Source organism: Anabrus simplex, chromosome 1 (genome assembly GCF_040414725.1).
Source record: "Anabrus simplex isolate iqAnaSimp1 chromosome 1, ASM4041472v1, whole genome shotgun sequence".
Lineage (NCBI taxonomy): Eukaryota > Metazoa > Arthropoda > Insecta > Orthoptera > Tettigoniidae > Anabrus > Anabrus simplex.
The window spans coordinates 276,055,092-276,069,021 of NC_090265.1; the positions used below are offsets into that span (position 1 = coordinate 276,055,092).

Consider the following 13,930-nt stretch of genomic DNA (forward strand, 5'->3'; position numbering starts at 1 on the left):
ATAGGACCAATAACATAGGTATTTAAAAATTGCATTTTAGGCGCCTTCCCCTAAACTACAATTACATCCAGGGTTAATAAAATTGTTTATAGCTTACGCTGTAGTTTCTTATTCCCCGATTCTATATACCGACTTTCATTAAATTCTGTTAACCCATTTTCTCGTGGCTCGGCGTTGATACAGACTTAGCCACTAAAATACAAATTCATGAATATCTGTGTTATCATAGCCAGTACGGTAAAAATGTAGAAGACATAAATGGTCGGTAATTCAATACTATATTACTTTGGTTATGTAGTATTTATCGATACGGCCATTAATAATATAAGTATTTGAGATTTAAATTTTAAGCCTTCCACTGAACTACCATTTTACCCAGCGTGAATTAAATGATTTATAGCCTAGATTTGAGTGGCTCATTCTCCGACTTTGCATACCAAGTTTTTATTCAGATAGGACCACTAATAACATAAATATTTGAAAATTAAAATTTAGATCTTCTCCTAAACTACCATTTCAATCAGCGTGAATACAATTATTTATGGCCTAGATTGTAGCGGCATATTCCCCGACTTTGCATACTGATTTTCATTAAGTTCTATTTAGCCGCTTTTAGTGATGCATGTACATACATACATACAGACAGACAGACATTATGGAAATGTAAAAAGTGCATTTCCTTGTTACTATGGACATGACCGATACAGAAATACCATTCTTTTCAAATTCTTAGCAATGTACAGCCAAAACTCTTATTTTATATATAGTGCTTTAAAAAAGTAATGTATAAATTTAGAAGTCTTGTACGTTGGGCTATTCATGCAGTTGATTATAGGTCGCATGGGTATATTAGGTTTATGGACTTTGGGCATGGCTCTGGCTGTTGGTATCTTGGGATTCATATTTATCAGTTTCTGACACTCTAGTTCATTAAAGAGGAAAGACGAATTTTTAAGCAATTTCTTTAGATTCCATTGAATTTTGACTGTAGGATCTGTCTGTATTATCGAATAGGCTCCATTCAAAAAATCTTCTGTTTTTTTAAAAATGTAATCATGCTTATTTAAAATAACTGTAGTTTCCCCTTTATCAGCTTTGGTTACTATTATGTCACTTTCGTTGATTTTAGTCTTTAATTCTTTGATTTGTTTATTGAGGTCGGTTTTAAGTTATTAGTTATTTCTTTTACTAAAGTTGGAAGTTTCTTTTTAACTTTGAATCTTGTATCATTTTGTGATTCTAAAGGCAATTTCCCTATATTAGATTCTACTTCAGCTATAGTGGTTATTACGTCTTCTATCTGATGATGGATAGGCCAATTAAATTTTGATCCTTTATTCAGTAAGCTCATTTCACTAGCCGTAAAGGCAATATCCGACAAATTTACACACAGACTACGGGCGTGTTTACTGTGAATGGTTCTTAAGGACTTCGAGGGATTGTGGTTTACAGCTTCCTGATTTTAAAAATTTGTTCGTAAATTACTTCAAGATGATATTGTTCAAGATACTGAAAACAACTCTGCAAAATATTTTAGTTTCTTGGAATAAATTAAAAGAAATTATTTTAAATCAATCTAGGGAATAAATACATAGGAATATAGGCAAATATAGGTTCTGACGTCAATTTAGGTTTATCAGGCACTATAGGACCACTGTTTTTAACCTTCTAAATCCATGAAACATGTAAATATAATTTCATTTTAAGTTATTTCTTCAGGAACAAAATAGGTTTTTGCCTAAAATCCGAGGTCTAGTGATCATCATATCTCTTCCGTATTCCCAATGTTTTTCCATTAACTGCCTCATACTGAAGATTGTAGGGTCTTGTGTTAATTTTCCATTTAAAGCCATATTGTTCTTCTTGTAACTGTCATTCCACCTTTCTTCTCATTCTCTTTTCTAGTATACTTTCAAATATTTTTGCTACCTGACATATGAGTGTAATTCCTCAATAATTATCATATAGGACATTGCTACTCCCCTTAAATTGCCATTAAAAGTGTAAAAATGATTTTTTGGTAGAAATTTTGCCCTTCTGTATTTCTTATTAAAATGTAATGTGTGTTTTAAATCTCTTGTAAATTATTTCAGGTGTTATGTTTAAGAACAGGCTATCGCAGCATCTCATTAATGAATGGATATAGTGAAGATTTAGAATTGGCATCTTTATTGGTGCATATTAGTATTAATAATTCTATGGTGAGTACATTTTCAAAATACTACTGTATTTTGTATAAGTTTTCTTGGATTGGTTAAATTTATTTTGATGAATGATTGAAACTGATCATCAATCAAGAGGATAAATATAGTACATAATCTAGGTTTGTGGTTAAAAGTAGTAATTGGTGTTGGGCAAGGTTGTGTTCTTATAAATAAAATTGTAGGGGGTCTGCTTTAATGTCATTTATTTCACCATATTTTGATGTATTTATTCATTTTAAGCCAACTCAAGATCATATCACTAGTTTTTATCTTTCATGTTTGTTTGTTTGTTTGTTTGTTTGTTTGTTTGTTCTACCATAATGGGTAAACAGCTTAATAGATCTCGACCAAACTTCATTTTTAGAGTTTACTCATCCAGGAGCAGGTTTCGATATGTATATCATTTAAAAATCACTGAACAGAGTGGGGGTTTATAGGAAGACAATTATGGTTTTTTCAGTTTTCTCATACACTATTAATTATATCTTGACTAAACTTCATATTTACAGTAGAGTCAACTCATCTAGGAGCAAGTTTTGGTATGCATATCATTTAAAAATCGGTGAATAGACTGAAGGTTTATAGGAAGGCTAGAAGACTTTTCTTCAGTTTTCTCTTGTACTATTGATTATATCTTGACCAAATTTCATATTTAGAGTTTATTCATCCAGGAGCATATAATTAATTTTTTTTTTCAATTTTCTCTTACACTACCGGTATTTATTATATGTAATGTAGTTAATGTAGGCTATATGTGAAACACCCCTTCACTTTAAATAATTTTTGCCCTGACTGACTTAAGAAGTGCCCTGCTCGATATCCAGTGTGTGATGCTGATCGTAGGCCAAAGTTCTGCTCTCATAGGATTAGATAATACCAATTAAGTGAAACATCATTGGATGGATTCAATAAAACTGGTAGAAAGGTCATTTCATTTAGACGACAAAACCAAACCACTGAGGAATATTTCCTAGCGTTAGCAGAATGACGAATTAGTTACACATCGGCAGATAACATGTACCCTCCTGCCATTGTTCCCACCTGTTTGTACCAGCAATCATTCTCGCTACTTTCATGTCTGTTACTTATAACTTATGAATAAGATATCCTAAGTCCACCCAGCTTTCGCTCCCGTAAAGCAAAGTTGGTCTGAAAACAGACCGATGTAAAGATAGTTTCGTGTGGGAGCTGACTTCCTTCTTACAGAATACTGATGATTGCAACTGCAAGCTCACTGCATTAGCTTCACGACACCTTGATTCAATCTCACTTATTAAATTACCATTCTGGGAGAACACACAACCTAAGAACTTGAAATTATCGACCTGTTCTAGCTTTGTATCACCAATCTGACATTCAATTCCGTTGAATTTCTTACCTACTGACATCAGTTTAGTCTTCGAGAGGCTAATTTTCATACCATACTCATTGCACCTATTTTCAAGTTCTAAGATATTAGACTGCAGGTTTTCGGCACAATCTGCCATCGTCAGCATAGGTCAAACTGCTTACTAAATTTCCACCGAACTGAATCCCTCCCTGCCATTTTATACCTTTCAGCAGATGATCCATGTAAACTACGAAGAGCAAAGGTGAAAGATTACAGCCTTGTCTAACCCCTGTAAGTACCCTGAACCAAGAACTCATTCTACCATCAATTCTCACTGAAGCCCAATTGTCAACATAAATGCCTTTGATTGATTTTAATAATCTACCTTTAATTCCATAGTCCCCCAGTTTAGCGAACATCTTTTCCCTCGGTACCCTGTCAAATGCTTTCTCTAGATCTACGAAACATAAACACAACTGCTTATTCCTCTCGTAGCATTTTTCAATTACCTGGCGCATACCGGTACTGAAAATCTGATCCTGACAGCCTCTCTGTGGTCTGAAACCACACTGGTTTTCATCCAACTTCCTCTTAACGACTGATCGCACACTCCCTTCCAAGATGCCAGTGAATACTTTGCCTGGTATACTAATCAGTGAGATACCTTGATAGTTATTGCAATCCTTCTTGTTCCCTTGCTTGTAGATAGGTGCAATTACTGCTTTTGTCCAATCTGATGGTACCTTACCATCACTCCATGCTAATCTTACTACTCTATGAAGCCATTTCGTCCCTGTCCTCCCACTATACTTCACCATTTCAGGTCTAATTTCATCTATTCCTGCTGCTTTATGACAATGGAGTTTATTTAACATCCGTTCCACTTCCTCAAGCGTAATTTCACCAACATCATTTTCTTCCTTCCCTAGAGCTTGGCTGTTCGTAACACAACCAGGATGATTTCCTTTTACATTGAGAAGATGTTCAAAATATTCCTTCCACCTCTACAGTGATTCCCTGGGATCTGTTATGAGTTCACCTGAATTACTCAAAACACTGTTCATTTCCTTTTTTCCCTCCCCTCCTAAGATTCTTTATTACTGTCCAGAAAGGTTTCCCTGCTGCTTGACCTAGCCACGACTTCTTTTTGGATTCAACAGCTATTTGTTTCGTTCTGTTTCTTTCATCTACGTACAAATTCCTGTCTGCCTCGGCCCTTATTTGGAGCCATTTCTGATAAGCCTTCTTTTTACGTTTACAGGCTGCTCTCACTTCATCACTCCACCAAGATGTTTGCCCTTTCCCATCTTTACAAACAGTTGTTCCTAGGCATTCCCTTGCTGTTTCTACTACAGGATCCCTGTATGCCACCCATTCACTTTCTATATCCTGAACCTGCTTACTGTCTACTGTTCGAAACTTCTCACTGATCATATCCATGTACTTCTGTCTAATTTCTAATGTCCTCTTCCTGGAGATTTTCTACCCTTATTTGTTTGCAGACAGTTTTCACCTTCTCTTCCCTAGGTCTAGAGATACTTAGTTCACTACAGATCAGATAGTAATCTGTATTATCGAAAAGTCCACGGAAAACTCGTACATTCCTAACAGATTTCCTGAATTCGAAGTCTGTTAAGATATAGTCTATTATGGATCTGGTACCCCTAGCGTCCCATGTGTAGCAGTGAATAGCCTTATGCTTGAAAAATGTATTCGTAACTGCTAAACCCATACTAGCACAGAAGTCCAGCAAACGCTTCCCATTCCCATTAGCTTCCATATCTTCCCCACATTTACCAATCACCCTTTCATATCCTTCAGTTCTATTCCCAACTCTCGCATTGAAATTGCTCATTAGCACTTCTATCCTTGCTGTTGACCCTGACCATGATGTCACTCAATGCTTCATAAAACTTATCAACTTCATCCTCATCTGCACCCTCACGTGGTGAATACACGGAGACAATTCTAGTCCTAATTCCTCTAACTGCCAAATCTACCCACATCATTCGCTGATTTACGTGCCTAACGGAAACTATGTTGCAAGCAATGGTATTCTTGATAAAGAGCCCTTCCCTTTCTAACACCCATCAAGTACACTTTATAATCTCCTATCTCTTCCTCGTTATCTCCCCTACCCAAATATCACTTACTCCTAGCACATCCAGATGCATCCTCTTTGCTGACTCAGCCAGTTCTACCTTCTTTCTTCCATAAGCCCCATTAACATTGATAGCTCCCCATCGAATTCCATTTCGTTCGCCAAGTTGTTTCCAAGGAATCCCTCACCTGTCAAATGGGAGTGAGACTCTGTTACTCCCATAGGTCCGAGGCTTGCTTAAAATGTTCTGAGCTCGATGAATTCATGAAGCAGGATGCTTCCCTACTTGCATATAGTCCAAGTGAGGATCCCTCCTCTAACGGGTTATGGACCACCAGTGTATTGTATAGTCATAGCCGCCTGAGCACAAGGAGGTCCATGACTCAAAATATGTCCGAGATGCCCACTCCCATTCCATAGCAACTCGTATCCTGACTCTCAGGACAACTTACTAGGCCACTCAGCCGGTGCCAATGGTTCACGAACTAGGACGTGACTACATTAATCCACACCATGAACCACTATTTTGCATTTATTGTAATATAATACTTAAGTGAGAAAGCAACATGGATAAACAGAACCAACAAAATGAAATAAGCTCAATTTCTAACCTGGTCAACTTATAACAAAAAATGCTTATCAATACACACTAAGATCCAACACTACAAAAATGTAACTTTGCCTGAAGCCATTTATACTTGCAAAACCTTGTTCCAAATGAAAAATGAAAGAAGAATTGATCAGCCCCACAAAACTGAAAGAAGAATTATTAGAACTTGCATAAATAAAAAGTACCAGGTTGAAGGAGTCTGGAGAATCCTCCCCAATGTAAACTGTCTATCGAGAGATTGACCCAGTTACCAGCACGAGGAAGAAGAAAAGAATCTCTTGTTTCGTTCACATCTTACGATTAGCAGAAAACAGGATTTTACATCAACTAGTGATGAGAAATCTGGGAAGGAAGACAGGAGGGCATTGATCAAAGAAACTCAAGAGGAACCCAAAACAGTTGAACTCGAAATTACTGATGCAGAAAACAAGAATAAAATTACCACCCTCGATAATCACAAATTTTGAACTGAAATAATGCACAGAAGGCCTGTAGAGATTTCAGACGAATTAAGAACATTGCGATCAGAATGAATGAAGAAGTACTGGGCAGATAAGAAAATCAAACAGTACAACCTTCAAAGAAAAAGTGTACATGGAAGACTCAAATGGTCCAATGTGGCCAATAAAGTTAATAATAATAATAATAATAATAATAATAATAATAATAATAATAATAATAATACCGATTTACATAAAAACGCATCAAGAACTCTGCAATTTATTTTGACAGTTCAGTGTGACTTAAAAGTGTAAAATTTAACTTTTATTCAGTATCTTTATGAACTGATTAATGTGAACAAAAAATAAATATATTAAAGGTCCTAGATGTCCCCTTGGAAGAAACGCTTGGCTACTTAACAACTGACTGCATCATGTTTATCTTCTCTTTTCAAACACCCACAGTAGTCGGCTATCATTGGTACTTCCCACCTCCGCTGGTATCTTTCTGCCTCCTTGATGTCCTTGCAGAACCTCTCTCCCATCTTTTCACTAACAGCCTCAAGATTTTCCAGAAAGTGATTGGGATGAGAATGAAGGAAGGCAGTTTTAGACTCATTCTACATCCCCAACTCTTTCATGTGATCCAACATTTTTTTCACTATTGTTTGGTATTGTCCATCCTTTGTATTTCATAGGAACTTTGTCATGATGTCTCTTATTGAAATCCATGCAGCAAGTTCCACAGTATTCATCGTTTGTTCAACATTTCTATGTTCCAGAAGCTTTCTAATTAGTGGTCCATTAAAATGCCTTCCTTGACTTTTGCTTCTGATAAATATAGAAAATTGCTTGCAATGTACTTGAAACAGGGACTACTGTTATCCAAGGCCTTAAGAAACTGCTTCATGATTCCTAGTTTGATGTTTGGTGGTGGCAAAATTATATTTTGTGGGTCAACTAAGGAAGCATTTGTAACATTTTTCCACCAGGTGTCAAAACTTGCCTCTTGGGCCAGGAAGGTGCAGACCAGTGTTTGTTCCTAGCTCTACTGTCCCATTCACATAAATAACAAGTGAATTTAGTGAAGCCTGCTTGTTGTCCTAATAGAATACCACACCCCTGCAAGTCACTACACACATCCTACCTGTGCTCATGATATATAATTTTGCCTGAAACAAGTTTGCATTGTGATACAATTTTCTTTTAGTGAAACAGAATGTGCCACAGGAATCAAAGTTTGTTTCTGTTATGAAGTAGTACAGCCTTTATGCTCCTCTTAGAAGAATGCACAATAAATCTCCATTCTTCCAAATTGTAATCCCTCCCTAGCTGTTCCATCAATCCTGGAATGTCACAGCAGTAGGTCAGATCATCTTCCTTCTTAAAATACTTCCTGAACTCATTATCTCTAAATCTATACCACAAAAAGATAGTTCCAGCCGCAAGAATATTTTTTCTTTTAATGGTGACCCTAGTATTTAACTTTTTTCCTTTGTGAGACCAAGGTCTCGTATCAGATCACTCAACTTCGACTGTTTAAACAATTGTGGACTTACTGTATCTGCGGCTGGTGAAAAATCCATTTCAACTTGCTCGTCATCAATTTATTAACAGGAGAATACATTGGTTTGGATATCCATCTGATTATTGTGGCCTGTTCCTTCAGATTTTCTTGGTAGCATTACCTCTTCTTTTTCCATTTCCTTCTGTTCTGAATTTATCTTCTTGATTATTATCTCAAGTTTATATATTTAATAACATAAGATGTCATCAGTCCATTTCTTGTTTGTACTGTGATTGATTCCTGAATACAATATTCTGTTTTTGATATAGTGCTCGAAATAAATAGCTTTTTTTGACTACTTGATGGTACAATTATCTTTCATCCATAAAACCAATATATTTCCTAGGTCCTGGTTTACCCTGTAAATAAAGCAAGTTAATTATTACAGATGACTGTTTTACTTGAAAACTGAACCACGGAAATATGACTTTTCATTTTAAAAATCAAGCTTTGACTGTAATTAAGCTGCAGCCACCTTAGCAAGAGGCCAGTGGGCATCACTTGACTGTGCCAAATTGTTCCTTACATCTGAACCTTAACTGCAGCTGTGTTGTAGCTTCCCATGAACTATTTTTGACTCTAAATAGTATGTAAATAATTTCTTGATAACAAAATTGACAAATTCTCTTTCGTGATCAAAATGTTAAGATACAGGGAAGACTAAAAAGAAATATCAGTTACTTGAAGGGTAGCCTCTTGAGCTGTCTAGCTTGGAGTGCTCACAGTAAGACAAATTTAATTAGATGGTCCTAATTCACCATAATGAACTTAACTCATGGAGTTTGCATGTCATTCAAGTCTGCCTTGCTGCACTATTCATTTTGCTGAAGAGAATGGGCTTCAAATAATTTCTTTGTTTGTACACTTTCATTTGACATGTTAATGTCAGTGAAAGCGGATTTATTATTTCAGTGTTTCATCATGTTCATTATCTACTAAAAAGTAATTTTATACTTGTCTAAAATGTTTCCCTGGGGGTATTTACTCCATCAGAACCTCTTGGAGGTGCCTCTTGCTGCCGTAACAGTAGCCACCTTGTTAGGTATGCTCTTAACTAGGTTGTGTAGGACATCCACTGGAATGTGCTGTCATTCTTCTTACTACATCTCAAATAGTTGGGCATTGGAAATTGGCTACAACTCCTGTGACAGCACCGAAGGGTGCAATTCTGAGGCAGTTTGGTCAGATTGGGACTCTGTGCAGGTCAGTTCTATCAATTTTCACTGTTCTCTGCATAATAGCTGCCACAACATCATTAAAGGAACAGGGGTCCATTGCATAAAATTATTTCATTGACCAGTAACTAGTTATTACAGTCATCTGTATTTCTATACACCCATTCATGTCCATTGGACCAAAACAATATGAGCCCCGACTTATCCTTGCAGAAAATTTATTTCCATGGGTCTAGTGCCCAATCAGTGGAAAATGGAAGCAATAGACAAGTAAATATAGTAATATTGAAAAGGCCTCTCGAGAGAGTAATGATTTGTTTGAAATGATCTTTCAGCATGTTACAGAATTTTCATGTTTATTCCTGTCTCCTCTTTTTGTTGCTCCCTCTTCCCACACTGACTTGCCATTGTGTTTGTCCTATTGTGTATTTCTTTTCCCTGCTACTCTCTCTGCAATGATCATGTTTTCTTCAGGGTTGATATGGTTTACATAATAATGAACTATAATTTTGTATGTTTAAATATTTTCAGGATACTTCATATAAATCTAGAATCAATCCAGTCTCACCTAGAAAATCCTCGGCTGATGCAGATAATGCTCTTGAAGATGTTCACTGAGCAATTTCAATGGGTACTGCATATTATTCTGAAAGGCTGGTTTGTTGGTCAGTTAATTGATTGATTGATTAATGGACTGACATCATGAGTCATTTCAAAGTGTATTATGGCAAGTTCTGGTAAGAGTTGAAGTAAAACAGTGTGTATTTTGATTGATGATTGAAAAGCCCTTGACAGCACATTGTTGGCCCCATGGTGCAGTAGCAGCATGCCTGCCTCTTACCCGGAGGCATTGGGTTCGATTCCTGCGCATTTCTGGGAATTTTACCTGGATCTGAGGGCTGGTTTGAGGTCCACTCAGCCTACGTGATTACAATTGAGGAGCTATCTGACGATGAGATAGGGGCCCCAATCTAGAAAGCTAAGAATTACGGCCAAGAGTATTCCTTGTGCCGATCAGATGACACCTCGTAATCTGCAGACCTTCGAGCTGAGCAGTAGTCGTTTGGTAGGCCAAGGTCCTTAAGGGCTGTTGTGCCATGGGGTTTGGTTTGGTTTTCAACAACACATTAAATATGACATTAAATATAATGTTTTATATATATATTGTGCAGAAATTGATTGCTGAATAACTAATTTTATATTATCTACATATGTCTGGGTACCTTTGCAATTTATACCAAATTATTCCATAATTCCTATAGTTGGAAGTAAAAATATTGCCTAGTTCTTATTTGAATATATTGTATACCTCTATTGTAAAATCACTGCCAAAGGAAATATTATACCTTATAACTAATAACTCAGAACTGCTTCATATATATGTACAGTGAAACCATTTAAACTAAGAATGAGTCAACCCTCTTTTCTCTATTGGCGACACGGCAGCCAACTGCTAAGTTCAATGTACAGGAGGTGTGCACACATCTATCTTTGCCTTGCGTGCAAGTCAAGTTTGTTAGTGGGCAAGAGTCTATTGAAAGACACGTTTGTGAGTTGTGTGCTATTCTGTTTAAGAAGCTGTGTAGCCAAGGTGGTAAAGATGTGCTTGGTTCCACCCAGAAGGCCATGAGTTTGATTCCCCATCAGGAAGTTGAAAAATTTAAGAAACAAGATGTCCGCTTCTGGAGGTGCATATGGCCATGAGGTTCACACAGGCTACATCAGAAATAAGTAGCAGAGTACAAGAGCTAACCACTTTATCCCACTTAGTGCTGAGATTATAGATAGAGGAAACCCTTACCTTGAGACTCTTCCAAAAGCTTTCATGACCGTACAGAGATTACTTTGCATGGTTTTGTGCTGTTCTATTTAGTATATTAAATCAGAAAGTGTATTACTTATGATTCATATGTGTTAACTCAGTCAGCCCATCTAGTCCAAACACAATTTCTAGAAAGATTCCTATGTGTAAAAGTTCCAGGTCTTACAACAATCTAGGCTCTTTATAACAAATTTCAAGCTGTAGGAGTGATTCAGCCTAAGAAACCAAACCAGTGTTCTCACTGAAAAAAATGGATGATATTGGTCATTGTTTGAAAAATTATCCAAAAAGTCCCTTGGGCATCTTTCATAAGAAGCACAGTAAGAATTATTTATCACTCTGTGCGAAAGGCTACAAATAACAAGTTACAAACTTAAAATACTATATGATGCAATACAATTCGTTGCTACAGACATTTTGGAAAACCATAATAAGTATATGTAGAAAAAACAAGGTTGAAATGATTTCTTCCACTAAAAATTGTTTATTTGCTTATTGGTTTTAGTGATCAGGCTATCGTCTGTGCGAGAAATATAAATAAGTTGTTGCCGTATATACACATTTCCCTTATGGGAAGTTATCAGAAAATATTGGGAGAATTTTTATTAAAAACAGGCTTCAGGGTTGTATTCAAAACAAAGTACAGTCCAAGATCATTTTTTGGATCTGTTAAAGATAAAATTAAGCCAGAAGAAAAATGTGTTTATAAATTGAAATGTAACTGTGAATCAGAATATATAGGACTTCTGCATAAGAATCAACGAACATGAGAATGATTGGCAAGGTAGAAAGTGTAGGTTATCATTTTCCAGTCATCTAATTAAAACTGGCTTCAGCTATAAATTTTAAACCAAGAGACAGGCAGCAAATTGAATTTCTACACTTTTGCAATAAAGTTAAACTTTAGAAGATTTTGAAATTATAAGAAGCAGTAAGAAAGGACATTATTTAAATGAAAATATTCCAGAAAGTTCTGTACTGGTGGATTTATTTATTTTTGTTTGACCATACTATAATACACCAATTACATGTGATGTCATAATCATCATCATCAAACCCCTCCAGCATGCCGGATAAGGTGGTCTTGAACGAGTCTTCACCATTGTTGTTTGTCCAGAAATGGCTTCTCTCCCGCCACTGACTCCCAATTCCCTCCTCTTCTCTCCACATCCTCTCTCAGATGATGATCTCTTCCTAGATCTTCCCACTGGCCTCCTTCCTTCAACCCTTTTCTAGGCATGCACATGGTATTCTTGTGCCAGGCATTCGCTTTACATGTCCTAGTTTCAAAGTCCTTAGCTTCTCTTCTATCGAGTCAACTTCCAGTTCCATTCTGATGTCATTGTTCCTTGCATGGTCCTTGGAGGGTAGTTTGTAGAAACTTCATTTAACATGCTTGCAATTTACTAACTTCTCTTTCTTTCATTGTACCGTACATGTTTCTAGACTGTATGTTGAGAATGGGCACAAAGTATGAGTTACACAGTGTCATCTTGGTTCTCACAGGTACTTTGTTATCCCAAGGTAGATGTCTTACAAGATTGTAGAAGTTGGAACTGCTAGCCACTTTGTTTACTATTTCTTTACCTGCAGTACCCCTGCTGGAAACCATACTCCTGAGGTATTCGAATACCTATATACATTGAATGTTTTTACCTTCAAGCGTTATGTGGCAGCCAGTACTTTCCTACTAATTTTCAGTGCAACAGTTTTTTGGTGTCTGCGAGAAGAAGAACTGTTTGATTTATGACAATTTGGAGAGTGATGTATCATCTGATAGTGAGACTAATGTTGAAATGTCAGGAGACAGCAAGTGCAAGCTTATAACAAAAAGAATGAGTGTTGCGGAGTGTTGTAACTATAATCCTACTTCACGAGAAACACGTCGTTTGCGTCGTTTGGCTATCTGTTGACATGGAAACGGCAAGGAAGTCGCCGAAGCTGTGCCAACAACTCACGAACAACGAATTGACTTGACATGCTTTCCACTTGGAGTGAAAAACACGCCAACATGTTAAAAGTGTTAACCTCAACATTCTGAGTTAACATGCAAAGTCAATTGGAAGGCACAATCACAATATACGTGTTAATTGTAACATGTTAAATTTAACATGTTGATGTTAAATGTTAATCAGTGGAGACCGGCCTTTAAATGTTAATCAGTGGAGACCGGCCTTTAGGTTATAAAACTAAATGTACTTCTGGGGGCGGGATGGTGGGTTCCTAGACATCGCAATGATCACATCTCTCCTCTAAAAGGAAATCCAAGTAAGGTTTGCATTATTTTCACTTCCTTATAATGTTATAAACGTTAGGCTGCGGGATGTAAAGTTATACCAATGTACCTAATCACTTTCATTGATGACGCATATATACGGATAATAATACAGTCGAACCTCGATATCTCTAACCTCCATTACTCAAATTTTCAGTATCTCGAAGTAACTTAAATTTTCCGGCCTTTGTCCTATTCTTCACGTGTATTTATTTCTCTATTACTCAAAATTCGGTTTCACGAATTTCTCGATTTCTCGAAGCAAATATTTCCATTCTTTAAATAAAAAATACACTGTAACTCGAATTTTGTGCAACATTAATTGTGCAATGCAGCATTTATGGTTTGTGAAGAACAGTTAACAAGTAAAGAAAGGGTTACAGTGAAGCTGGGAATTAATATGACG

The 13,930-nt window shown here is 36.6% G+C and overlaps 1 protein-coding gene across 1 annotated transcript in view; it reads left to right on the forward strand.

The window, feature by feature from the left end:
* The window catches only part of LOC136863740 (1-phosphatidylinositol 4,5-bisphosphate phosphodiesterase gamma-1), a 512,032-nt gene extending 501,987 nt beyond the window's left edge, over positions 1 to 10,045 (forward strand). Inside the window, exons 22-23 of the mRNA XM_067140126.2 lie at positions 2,094 to 2,201; positions 9,959 to 10,045. Coding sequence (XP_066996227.2) covers positions 2,094 to 2,201; positions 9,959 to 10,045 — 195 coding nt within the window. The remainder of the gene's footprint in view (positions 1 to 2,093; positions 2,202 to 9,958) is intronic.
* Positions 10,046 to 13,930: the final 3,885 nt, after the last annotated feature.